The sequence below is a fragment of the Aethalodelphis obliquidens genome, unplaced genomic scaffold, assembly GCF_003676395.1.
Source record: "Aethalodelphis obliquidens isolate GAN/ISIS:26980383/991018 unplaced genomic scaffold, ASM367639v1 scaffold38, whole genome shotgun sequence".
NCBI classification, from domain to species: Eukaryota; Metazoa; Chordata; class Mammalia; order Artiodactyla; family Delphinidae; genus Aethalodelphis; species Aethalodelphis obliquidens.
In genome coordinates, this window is record NW_020837982.1 from 13,694,688 (window position 1) to 13,707,335 (window position 12,648).

The window sequence follows — 12,648 nt, forward strand, 5'->3', positions numbered from 1 at the left end:
AACTCACAAAGGTGTTCTCAGTCCTGCTGGGATCCTTGGGAGGACCCGGGTCAGGCGCAGGGTTGGGGTGGTAAATTTCAACCTCCTTAAGGATCTTAATGGCCTGGTATTAGGTCAGTAGCAAAGCCCAGCAGCTAAGAATGCTGCCTCTGGAGTCAGGTGTCCCTGTGCCACATCCCGCATCACTACTTGTCAGCTGTATGTGCCTGGGTGAGTCTCTCACCTGCCCTGTGCCTCACTCTCCCTCTGTGCAAGGGTGGGAAGAAGAGGACCTGCCTCGGAGAGTTGCTGGGTGGCTGTGAGGCTCCAGTGTGATCCTGTATGGCAAGGCCCACATCATGCCCCCACGTGCTAAGAACTCACTGCCCGTGAGCTATGTAGAAACAGCTTCTTGGCTCACACGCTCTATGCTCCTTAGGGACCCATGTAGCACCAACCAGGGCAGCGTAAACCTTGAGGAGGGCACCTGTAAACAGAATGAGGCCTTTAAGAAGGTTTGGGTGATCAGCCCCCCAGATTGGCTCACATCTGTGGAACACATTGAAGGCTACAAAGTGCTGTGACATCCCCGTCATTTGTGCATGAACCCTGCGAGGTGGGCAGGGAGAACCTTGTTAATTTACTATTATTATTTAACGATGAGGGCTACAGCTCAGGGAGTTTAACTGAGTCACCAAAGGTCACCCAACCCAGGACCGGAAGCTAATTGTTTGACTCCTAGACCAGCAATGTTCCATCACTGCATGTTTGTCAGCCAGGACTCTTACGATTGAAAGTCTAAGAAAACCCAACCCAAACTAGCATCAACAAAAAGATAACCTATTGGCTCATTTATCTCAGAAGTCCAAGGAAAGGTTGGCTTCAGCCCTGGATTACAGTGAGGCCTGGATGAGGTCACCAGGACCCAGTTATTTTGGCCCCTCCCTGTGGTGGTGAAGATAGCTGTCCAGTGGATTCAGACTCACAGCTTTCCAGGTTCAAGCCTCTGGTTCAAAGAATTTGTGCACTCGAATTATTTACTATAGAAAGCCAATGAGTCACAACGAAACACCTGGAAAGGACACCTGCCCAGCCCCAGCTAGCCCAAGGAAAGTCTCACTGTGTTTCCTTGTCTCTGGTTGGTCACTTTCAATCACTGACTATGGCTTGAACCCAGGTTCCAGTCTACCTGTGGAACTGAGGATGGGGTCCGACGTTTCCTATATTAGGCGTCTGAGAAACGTTGGTTGGGCACTTACTCAGTTGAGAGCTGTGGGCTGGGCAGAGTTGTGGCCCGTCCTGTACCTGTAGCCAGGCTTAGTGCCACTAACCTGTCTGCCCTCCAGGCCTCTAATTATCTCAGCCCAGAAGACCTCCTGAGAAGTGAGGTGGAAGAAAGTCAGAGAAAACTGCAAGTGGTCGTGGACACCTTGAGCTTCTTCAAGCTGGTGTTTCAGGACAGAAGGGAGAATCTCCATTCTTACTTCAAAGAGAACCAGGAAGTCCGGGAGTGGGATTTCCAGTCCTCTGTGGTCTTCGTGCGATTGGATGGCTTCCTGGGGCGACTGGGCATGGTGCAGGTGAGTGTTCTCGTTCCTGTCAGGCCCCCGGCTCCATGCAGGAGGGAGCCGTCCAGGGATCCAGAAAGTAACAGCCATAACAAAGAATGAAGTCATGCCATTCGCAGCAACATGCAGGGACCTAGAGATTATCATAGGAAGTGAAGTAAATCAGACAGAGAAAGACAAATATGTGATACCATTTACATGTGGAATCTAAAAGAAATGGTACAAATGAACTTATTTACACAGCAGAAATAGACCCAGGGACATAGAAAACAAACTCGTGGTTAACAAAGGGTGGGGGGAGGGATAAATTAGGAGTTTGGGATGAACATACACGCACTACTATATATAAAATAGATAATCAACAAGGACCTACTGTACAGCACAGGGAACTCTGCTCAATATGTTGTAATAACCTACATGGAAAAAAATCTGAAAAAGAATGGATATATGTATAACAATCACTTTGCTGTACACCCGAAACTAACACAACATTGTAAATCAGCTGTACTTCAATTTTTTAAAAAAGTGTAGTATTTAAGATTTCAAAAAAAAAAAAGTGAGGAAGAAACCTGAACATTTATCAAATGAATTAATTTTTTTTTATTTACTTATTTATTTGGTTGCACCAGGTCTTAGTTGTGGCACGTGGGCTTCTTAGTTGTGGCACGTGAACTCTTAGTTGCATCATGCATGTGGGATCTAGTTCCCTGACCAGGGAACGAACCTGGGCCCCCAGCATTGGGAGTGTGGAGTCTTATCCACTGCATCACCAGAGAAGTCCCCAAATGAATTAATTTTTAAGACTAGCTGCCTTTCAAGATGTAAGTGGAAATCCTATTTTATTCTCTAATGGCAATTAAGTTTTATCTCCTTTTCATTACATTTTGTGTATGGAGAATGCACTAAGAGAATTATAATGTATCTGCAATTCCCATGCTGTATTATTAGATCAAAATTTGGCCTTTCTTTTCTTTATTCCATGTTTGTGTCTGCCTATAGGATGACCAAATAAAAAATGAAAAAGTAAAAAACAAAAAACAGAGTAAGAAAAGGTCCAAGACAACATGGTGGTTGCCCCACCCCCACCCCCCATTGGCTGGAAAAACCCATGATTCAACAACTATTTTGATTGGTCATCATGTAATGGTAGTTTTACCGTACTAGAAGTTTAGGAAATTCTGATCATAGACTCAGAAAGAAGGCCAAAGGAATCAATCGACAAATACAATTGTTTTTCAAATTACCCATAATCTTCTTGCTAGAAATCTCATGCAAAATACCAGCGAGCTGACCGGATGCAGCTGGCCATTCCCACAAAGCCACTGCTTTGAACTCTACTCTCCCACCCTCAAGGTTGCTCTGAAAACTACAAGACTAGCATGAATCCCTGTGCAAAAGAAATACGACTTTTGCTCAAAGTTGTGGCTCCCCTCCAGCACTTGTTTAAAAGTTAATATGAATGTTAGTTTAAGGACCAAGGTGAGAAAGCATAAGGCTTTCTCTTTTGATTGTTTTAGAGTTTAGTGTGGTTAACAGGTGTTTTCACACTTTGCAACTCTGTATTTACTGATTGAACTTTGCAGGGAGAGTAGTGGGCATAATAAAACAAAATAAATACTTGTCCTAAAACTAATTTGGGAAATTCAGGGTCAAGTTCAAGATTAAGACAATAGCAGTCAGGACTGAGAAGGAATCAGAATCATGTTTCTAGCCATGATCAGCAGAGATTTGGGAAAAAGAGAGGGGCTATATTGGGGGAGGCTGTGATAAGTGGCACAAACCATGGGATTATGAGGATAGGAGAGAGTGAAATTGAATCTGTTCATTCCAGCTCAAAAAACATCGGTCCAGCACTGCCATGCACCAGGCACCATGCACCAGGCACTGAGCTGGGACCTGGAGGTAGGACAGTGGCTGGGGTACAGCTTTGCTTGTATGAAGCCCATGGACCAGTAGCCATGGCCCAGGAGAAGATAGAGACAGATGGAGGAGATCCAGGGATGCAAAGACACAGAATCAGGAAGTTTCACTGAGGCGTATTAAGTGCCATGAAAAAAGCAAAATTGGCGTGTTATTGGGAGCAAGAAGGAGGGGTCTCTAACCTAGAGAAGGTCTGAGAAGGTGGGAGCACAAGAGGAAATGAATTTCAGAACTGGAGTAGGAATTCTCCAGGGAACGAAGACGGGAGAGGGAATGGAGACAGACAAAATGTATAAGCGAGAAAGCGAGACGAAAGGCTCGCCTTAAATCCTTCACCGGGATCACAGAGAGTGTAAATAATTGATATCTAGCTTTATCCTAAATGGATGCTTTTTCCGCAGCCGTTTCTACCGTGGCTCTTGATGAGCAGCCTCCCCTCTCCTCCCCCTCCACTCCGTCCCTTCCTCTCCGGCACCAGCCCCTTTGCTCTCGTTCAGCCAGAGGTGACAGACACTCTCCTGCTGCACCCTGCCCCTGGCCGCCAGGGTGAACGTGGCAGACAACTGCCTTTACTGTGTGCAGGCTGTCCAGCCTTGAGAGTGGTCCTCACCCGGAGGCCAGGAAGCAACGCTCAGCTCTGCAAGGCTGTTGGGCTGCGCTCGGCGCTGCACACATGCTAATGATGGGACTTTGCATATAGACAGCTATCCTAACGCTGGGGCGCCTAATCTGCTGGGTTTATTCAGTAAAAATAAGCAGCCTAGGCCACCAGTCTCTCTGGAGTCATTACCCTCACAATAGTCTGCTCTCAGGCTGCTTTTTCTTTCTGAATCAAGGGCACAGGTGCATAAAAAGAAGTTGCCCCAGTTTAATTAGAAGATGAGTTGAGTGTCACCCGCTCTGTCTTCCTGCTCCTTCCCCTCTTCCATTTTCGGTCCCTGGCTCTGCTTCACTTCTCTGCTCTTAGGCCAAATTCCACCACTGCTTTTCTCCACCGATTTCGCCTTGCCTCCCTTTTCCCTCTTCCTTCCCTTTCTGCTGGTCTCCCTTCCCCTTCCCTGTTTTCCTCTCTCTCTCTTTCAGTTTCTCTTGGCTCTTTGTACACCCTACATTTACCTGATTCTCCCTTTTCCCATGGCTGCTCCTTTCCCTTGTCCTGGTATTTCTCCCCTTTCATCTTTTGTCTCCCAGACACTTGTTCAGACTCACCCCCTGGCCCCCAGCTCCCTCGTCTCTTCCCCCCTCAGCTCAGTGCAGTAGGACACAGACTTATCGATCTGCTCCAGGCATATTTCATGTTGCCCTTTAGTTAACATTCTGTGTATCTCTGTGATGGATGCCTGTTTGAAATGAGATTAATCTACTTCTCTCCAGCAAGAATTAGCATGAACCCGGCCTTATACATCTTGCCGTTCTGTACACTTTGTGGCCCCCGAGATGTTAATAAAATGACATCAGCGCGTTTCCCTCTCTGCCTGCTCGTGTCCAGGGTTAAGTTGTTTAGGGCTGGTTTTTAATCTTCATCGCTCTCTCTCATTTTTTTCCCTCTGATTTGTGTGGCTTTTTTCCTTTTGCTCTTTTGCTCTTGCTCTTTGAAACAAGAAAGTTTTATTGTGCCGATTGATGCTTCCCCTCTGGGCACCTGCTAAGTGAAGGTGGGGGCAGGGCCTGCTTGGCCGGAGGTGCTGTCCGCCTGCAGGTCTGTCTGCAGGGGCGCGGAGTAATTGCCTTCGCTGCAAACCGCGATCCTCCTCCTCCTCCTCTTCCTGCTCCTCTCCATCCCCATGACGCAGCTCATCTCTTAGCATGCCAGCCCTTGGGAGGGAAAGGAAGGATAGACCAAGAAAGAACTAACAACTTTCAATAGCCTGTCTCGTGCCAGAACTGCAGCCTTAAAACCTTCGTAAGAGCTGGATATAAGAACCTTTATTTTAACAAATGAGCACCATTAAGCTTGACACATAAATGAACTTGCCCAAAGTCACAGGCTCAGCGAGGTTTACCTGGGATTGGTACCCAGTACCCAGGGGAACAGGGTTCCAAGTATTGTCTTTCCACCAAACTCAGCTGTCTCCCAGCGATTCTAAAGGTCTCTTCCCCTCCCTCCCTCCCTCCCTCCTCCCTCCCTTTTGAGGGTCCCACACTGGTTTTGTGGTTTTCTTCTGTCCTGACACACTCTATCCTGATTTTGCACACACTATTTTTACCGCATGATTTCTAGGTCTTTTTTTCTGAATAAGTCATTTGAGTAAAATTATAATTCCTATTCCATGAAAGGGCCTTACTAAGGAAATCCCAAAAGTATATAAAATCTTTGCAATTTGAAGCAACAGTCAAAAATCAAAGGGGAAGAGAGTCTTCAGCTGCCTCTTGATTCCTACCCTCACCCAGCCTTCCTGCTCCATGCTTCAGTGCGCATGCACTCACATACACACATTAAACACACACACATTATACACACCACACTCACAGAGACGCACACAGCGCTACACGTACATACACACATTATACACCACACTCATACATACACTGCACATATGCACACAACACTACACATACACACTGCACATATGCACACAAGGCTACACATACACATTACACACACATATATACACTGCACATATGCACGCAACACTACACACACATACACCACACTCACACATACCACACATATTGTGCATACACAGACGCAGTCACACACTACACACACGGACATACATACACTGCACACAACACCGCATACGACACATGGACACATCACACACAGAGAGTTCATTTTTGTGTCATAATATTGCAGATTCTGCAGGTGCCCTGTTTATGTTTCTCCCCGAAGTCTCTTCCCTCAAACAATGTAGTAAGTAAGCAGCTTGGAGAGAACCCCCATTTCTTTCATTGTCAAATTGCTGTAAAGCTGTGATTCACTTGGAGACAAGATGATTTCCTGCTGAGGCTTCATGCGCGGTGATTAGCGGGCAGATACGTAATAAACTGACCGAATCTACAGCGCTTTTCCTTTGCTCTTTCCTCAGTCTCCAGCCCTTTCGCTGCCTCTTTTCATTTTGGCCTAATTGGGCCGCTTCCGTTTTAGCCGGGCCTGAGCCCTCGGTCACGTAGGACATTAGCCGCATGAGGTCGGCCTCCATCAGAAGGTGAAGAAAACTGTTTCCCAATGACCTTTGAGATTTTCATCTATGAATGTCTGCTTTGTGCTCACCCTTAATGAATTCTGAAGGCATTTCTTTTAAGATGTGCGGCCTCTCCCGAGAAGAGGCTTGCTGTTTGTGGGGTCACGGCACAGATGGAACCCACCCTCACCACCCTAGTAAAGGCTGCACAGTTTTTCGTTAGAATAGTAGCTGGCCAGTCCAGCCAGCTGCCTGGGACCCCATGCTCTATGTAGCTTCCGTCTCTAAAAGGAGCGTCTGTGTGTTAGCTATTATACATCTCTCGGCCACCAACCTGATCTAATGACACCAGGGTAATGAAGATTAATTACTGCACCTACCGTTTATTGAAGTTGTACAAAGGCACTTCCGCTGTAACTCTAACCTATTTGCAGGTTAGGAAAAGGAAGCTTAGAAAAATCAAATGTCCTGCTTTAAGTCTCACAGCTGGTTAATGGCAGACCAGGGCTGTGTGAACCCAGGGATCTGTGCCGTATCCTACACTCTTTCCACGATGCCCTCTCTCCTACCACTGAACTTGCCATTTTCAGCCTGTATATAGCGTAATGAATTTCGTGTGTCTACAACGATGACGGTTAAAAATGGATATTTTAAAAATATAATTTAAACCTCTTATTGGTTTAATGGCCTTTTTTTCGTGAGGACTTCTAAATAAACAAGAAAAGAGCTTACATTTAAATATTTTAAGAATCAAAGATACAGTCGCCGTGATTACTATAAATCTGTTACTACGGTGGTAAGACAACTTCCCACCTGATGCACTAATCTTCACAACACCTCCGTAATGTCAGACTTCTAAAATCCACCCAGAGATGGAGAGCTCACCACCTCTCTTAGCAGCCCAGTCTATGGTTGGGCCTTTCAGGCATGAGATGGTTCTGTTTTATGGAGTGGAACCACATGAAATTGCTATTGCTTGTAGGTCAGAATGGTCAAGTGTAAGAAATTTTATAAGTTCAACCTACAACTTGACACCAAATCTCCTGGGTCCCATTTACTCATTTGCCTTAGTTTTGCCCTCAGAGCAGGACCATGCAAGGTTCTGCCTTGCATTTGACCAAAGCCCTTCAAACATTTAAAGACACAGTTTGGCCTTGCTTTCTAATTCTCTGCTCTTGTCTAATTCTCCTTATTTTCTCCAATTGCTCTGAGTCCAATGTTCCTAGAATCTCTACCACCCTGTCACCTTCTCCTGGAGGTGCTGTCGCTAAGTCAAAGGTCAAAGATCACATCTTCATTCATTCAGTAAATATTTCTTCAGCATCTGGGAGTCTTCCAGGGACTGAAAATACACCTCTGGGGTGTTTACAACCTACTGAGAAAGATGGATAGAAAATAATGTAATATAATCCCAAATAGTGTATTATAATGCCAGAGTATTATAAGAGTTCTAAAGAAAGCTTACGCAGGGGAAGGGCATAGAGAGTGCAGGAGAAAAGTGGGGTGGGAGGTTCTTTTTATTGGGGGCAGGGTAAGGAAAGCTTTAAGACCTGGAGTTGAACCCTAAATAAATGTATTGCCTATCGTGTGTTTGTTAAGTAAAGCAAAGTAAATATCCATTGTTTTGGGTGACCAGAGTTTCTCCAAAAATAGAATGATTATGTAAGAATTCTTCTAATACCTATGATTTGCCTGTTAGACTGGAGATAAAACACCTTGCAGTGACCACCCAGGACCATGCTTCAAGAATTCTTGAGAAATAAAATAGTATAACGAAATCATCATCTAGTTTTCCGATGTAATCAAATGCATCGAGATGCATCTGCCTTAATTTTACAATGGTTAGAAGGGAGGGGATATGGGGATATATGTATACATATAGGTGGTTCACTTTGTTATACAGCAGAAACTAACACAACATTATAAAGCAATTATACTTCAATAAAGATGTTAAAAAATAAATAAAATGGTTAGAGGGTATTTCCTAAAAATTGACATCCACAGAATTATGAAAAATGGGGACCCAGGTGACATTGCACTGCACAAATATGTTTCTCCTATCACACTGACAGCAACTAAGCACTTTTTGAATGACTTGAATTACTATTTAAGTCTATTTCATTTAAATCAAATTGACTGCTGTTTTCAAAGTTGAACGTGTGTTTAAATAAAGACTGACCCATTTCCCCAGCGTTGGCAAGATCTCCTGGTTTGGGTGTATGTCTTCCTTCCCTTGGCTGGTTCTTCCTCCTCCTCTCCTCTCCCACTTCAGCCACCTGCTCACAGCCATGCCTGAACACAGCTGAGCAAAAAGCGTTCTTAGATGGCTGCCCAAGGCTGCATGGATGGGCACCCACCTGGCAACACGGGGGAAGTCAGCCACTTCTCAGCACTTCCCAGTGTCTCTGTCTCTGCTGCTGGACTTGGTGTCCCAGCGACAGGAAGGATATAGGCAGCCCTCTGCTAGCCTAATGGGTCAGCCCATAGCAGTGGCCAGTGGCAGTGGGAATTCCCTGAAATGGTGCCAGGGCCTGCTGGGTTTCCAGCCTCATGTCAGTGTTCCCTTTTCTTTACTTTCAAACCTCCTCTGGATAGAGAGCCGGCTCCCAGGGGTCCACACCACATGTTTGCCAAAATGACACAAAGGTACCTTAATTTCCCTCTTTCCTGTTGAAGAGGTAAGCACACAGATTGGAAGGGGTAACAGGGAGAATGTCTTGGTTTGGAGGTTTTGTGATTTTCGATGGGTTCTAATGAGAGGTAAGTACAGTCTGTCACATTAGACGTGTCCTGAAGGCTTCCATCCTATCAGAGGTGAAGCATCTTCGATAGACTCGGGCAGGGTCCTGTCCTCCCCAGGGCTCTAGGTTGTATTGTCACCTATCACTTAATCGTGAGCACAGCTGGGCCACTGCCACATCAACAGTGACAGTAATGCACACTCGCTGCCTATTTACTGTGTGCCCGGCACTGGCCTACATCCTAAGCCCGCATTGACTTGATTCACTCTCACTATTACTGTCCCAACACAGAGCTGTCCTCGCCCACCACCACCCAGCCGGCCACAGGGTCTACCGCAGCATGTACGCCCGGCAAGGGCGCCCCGCAGATGTCTTTTCTTAGCAGAAGTCATTGGTGAGAATGTTGGTGCCACCTCTGAGCTTGTCCTCCGGACTGTTTGGAGGATCCACTTTCCTGTCAATATCCTCCAAAATACCTGTCATTCTAGAACCACATAACATGGTTCATTTGAAATTAATTTTTTAAATAGGTATAAAGCCACCAGCCATGTAGATAATGTTATTATTATATTTTATTTATTAGAGAACACGGAAAGAGGCTGAAGCATAAATTTGATTTGTGTGTGTATGTTAATTTTATTTATCGGAATTTTCTCTTCGTTATCAAGTCTCACCAAGAGTTATTTATACCAACCCGATCTAATAATAAGGTTACAAAACTAATCAGGCTTCACGTTTTCCTAAGCAGTCACCCACCCCCATATAATTTCCAGCCCTTCCCATACTAATTTGAGTGTCATCTGATGTTGTTATCATCATCATTATTATTTTAACTCTATTGCAAATTGTCTTTATAGGATCTTCTGAAGACAACTTTGGATTTCCACAAATTGGGAAAGCTTGAGTTTAGTGGCATCAGAGGGAGTGCCCTGAACCAGCAGGCCCAGCGGATGTACAACGAGTTTCAAGAGATGTACAGGGTCTTCTCAGAGTCTTCCTATGACTGCTTGGACCCTCAAAGCATGGTAGAGCTTGGAAGAGCTAACTTGCAAGTTTGTCTCTTTCTCAGATGCCTGTAGCCTGTAGGGTCTGGGTATTTACTTGCATTTTCCCTGTGCATTTTCTTTGGCTCTGTGGTCCCCATGGTTTTATCAGCAGAGACCACTCTTAATTATTCTTTGTGTCAGGAGAAAGATCAGGGGAGGGCCTCTTCCAACTGCTGACTTCTCCAAGCAGATGATATGCAGGGTTTCAGAGATGCTGAGGTGGGGATGGGATGATGGTGGAGGCTGTGGCTGCCCTGCAGCTCCCAAAGCTTTAAGCTTTGAGCAGTGACTGCTAGGTGAAGGCCAGGCACACTTGGGCAGAATTTCATTAGTGGTCTGGGGAGGGGTGAGTGACGCAGTAGCCTAATTTTCCATTCAGACCCTGGTTCCCAAGGAAATACTTAGGATGAGGAAAGGGCTAGAGCTGCATCTTCCAGGATCAGGACACAGGGGCCCATATCTAACCTGTAGCTCAGGAGAACTGAGACCTGTGAGTCCAAGCCTGCAGGAAACAGAAAGAAGCAAAAGAGTCAGTACAGAAGTAGGGAATGGAGTTCCCTGAGAAGGGAATGGCTGAATTGCTGGAGAAGGAATTTTGAGAGGATTTGAGGGAAAAGGAGAGAGAAATTCAGCAAGAATCTGCTCTGAGCATCTTCCAATGTCTAGGGGGATCTTAATTGGCCAAACCCAGGAAATGTCACTTTCTAAAAATTCCATTAGTCTAAAGTAAAAAAGAAAGAGTTGGAGTACAAAGCAAGATATATACCATATGTTTGCTACCATGTGATAAAACAAAACAAAATCCTATGCACAGGGAAACATATTACAATGCTAATATGGTTGGGTTTGGGAAGTAGAAAAATACTACTACATTTTCCTACTTTTCTTTGTCTTTTCATAAAAATATGCATAGCTACTGTAAGGCAATAATAAGAAATAACCATTCCACAAATTAGAGATTTGAGTTAACAAAGTTTCTCTGAAAATTGCTACATTCGAAGAAAGGGCACACTTTGGGTTGCCAGATAAAATACAATAATTGGGACATGCTTATAAAAAAATTCACTATTGATCTGAAATTATATCTAACTGGGTGTCTTGTATTTTTATTTGCTGAATTTGGCAACCTTAGGAACAATAGCTAGCCTCTGTCTTAAGCAATTAAAGTGTAGTTAGAAGAAATAGTGTATACTAGTTTAATTAGCTTACTTTCCTCCTAATGGCCAGATCAGTTTGCTTACACTGAAAAAAATAGGATTTTCACTTGGTGGGGGGAAGGGAAGTAGGGGGTAATGATGGAATAGCCCCATTGCTGAGGCGGCTTTTGGAGTGGCCTGAGGTGGCGGGTGAGAGCAGGGGCTTCAGGGTCTGGAAGGTGGGGCCCAGACAGGAGGGACAGCGTAGCAACCTCACATCCAGCTCTCTGCACCATTTTGCCTAGAGTGTCTAGGCAAAAAATGCTGCAGTAATAGGGTAGCTATCTACATGGATAAACACTAAGGCACGCCATGGTGAACTGTGGAAAGTTAAAATAAGTCCGTGGCATAACCGATTTGAGTACACATGTTCATAGTAAAGAGCACAGCAGGATGGGCCTTCAGAATATCATGTTTCCTTACGTCTATGTGATGTCTCTTCAGGAATTTGAAAATGTTGTCTCTGAGTTTAATCAGAGAGTAGAAGACCTTGACCGGAGACTGGGGACTGTCTTTATCCAGGCCTTTGATGATGCCCCTGGTTTGGAGCACGCCTTCAAGGTTTGTAAAGTAGGGGAGCCACCCCATGCTTTATTCTCCCCGCCCTCTTCCAACTGTTTTGTTCCTGCAGAGAGGAATTGTTCCTGTTAGAGCAGTATTGTGGGTGTCGCAGGGCAAGGGAGTGTGCAGAACTGGGCTTCTCAAGTTGACAGCTAATGCTTTTCTGCAAACAGGATGATGTAAAAATGCTTTGTAAGTGAGTTTCTTCTGGAATGCTTTCTTTGGGCCTTAGTAGAGTACCCATTGAAAGTGAAGAAGCCTGCTGTGGTCACCATCCTAAATCCATGGCTCTGCAACACCGCGGCTGTTTAACCGCTGCCGTCAGGTTGGTTCAGGCTGGAGCAAACCACTCAAGCACAAGTAACTGGAGTAAGAAGACGCCGGCCCTAGCCCTGTGCTGCCTAGATCAGATGGTACGCAAATGTGCAGGAGGGGGAGGTTTAGGACGATGAGTAGGTAAACGTCTACAGAAATGAGAGATCTGGGTTGTGAGACCTGAAGACTTAGTGGAA

At 45.2% G+C, this 12,648-nt stretch overlaps 1 protein-coding gene across 1 annotated transcript in view; it reads left to right on the forward strand.

The window, feature by feature from the left end:
• DNAH9 (dynein axonemal heavy chain 9) overlaps positions 1-12,648 on the forward strand; it is a 299,454-nt gene that overhangs the window by 17,388 nt on the left and 269,418 nt on the right. The window contains exons 6-8 of the mRNA XM_027131074.1: positions 1,326-1,559; positions 10,191-10,358; positions 12,020-12,136. Of these exons, the coding sequence (XP_026986875.1) occupies positions 1,326-1,559; positions 10,191-10,358; positions 12,020-12,136 (519 nt within the window). The remainder of the gene's footprint in view (positions 1-1,325; positions 1,560-10,190; positions 10,359-12,019; positions 12,137-12,648) is intronic.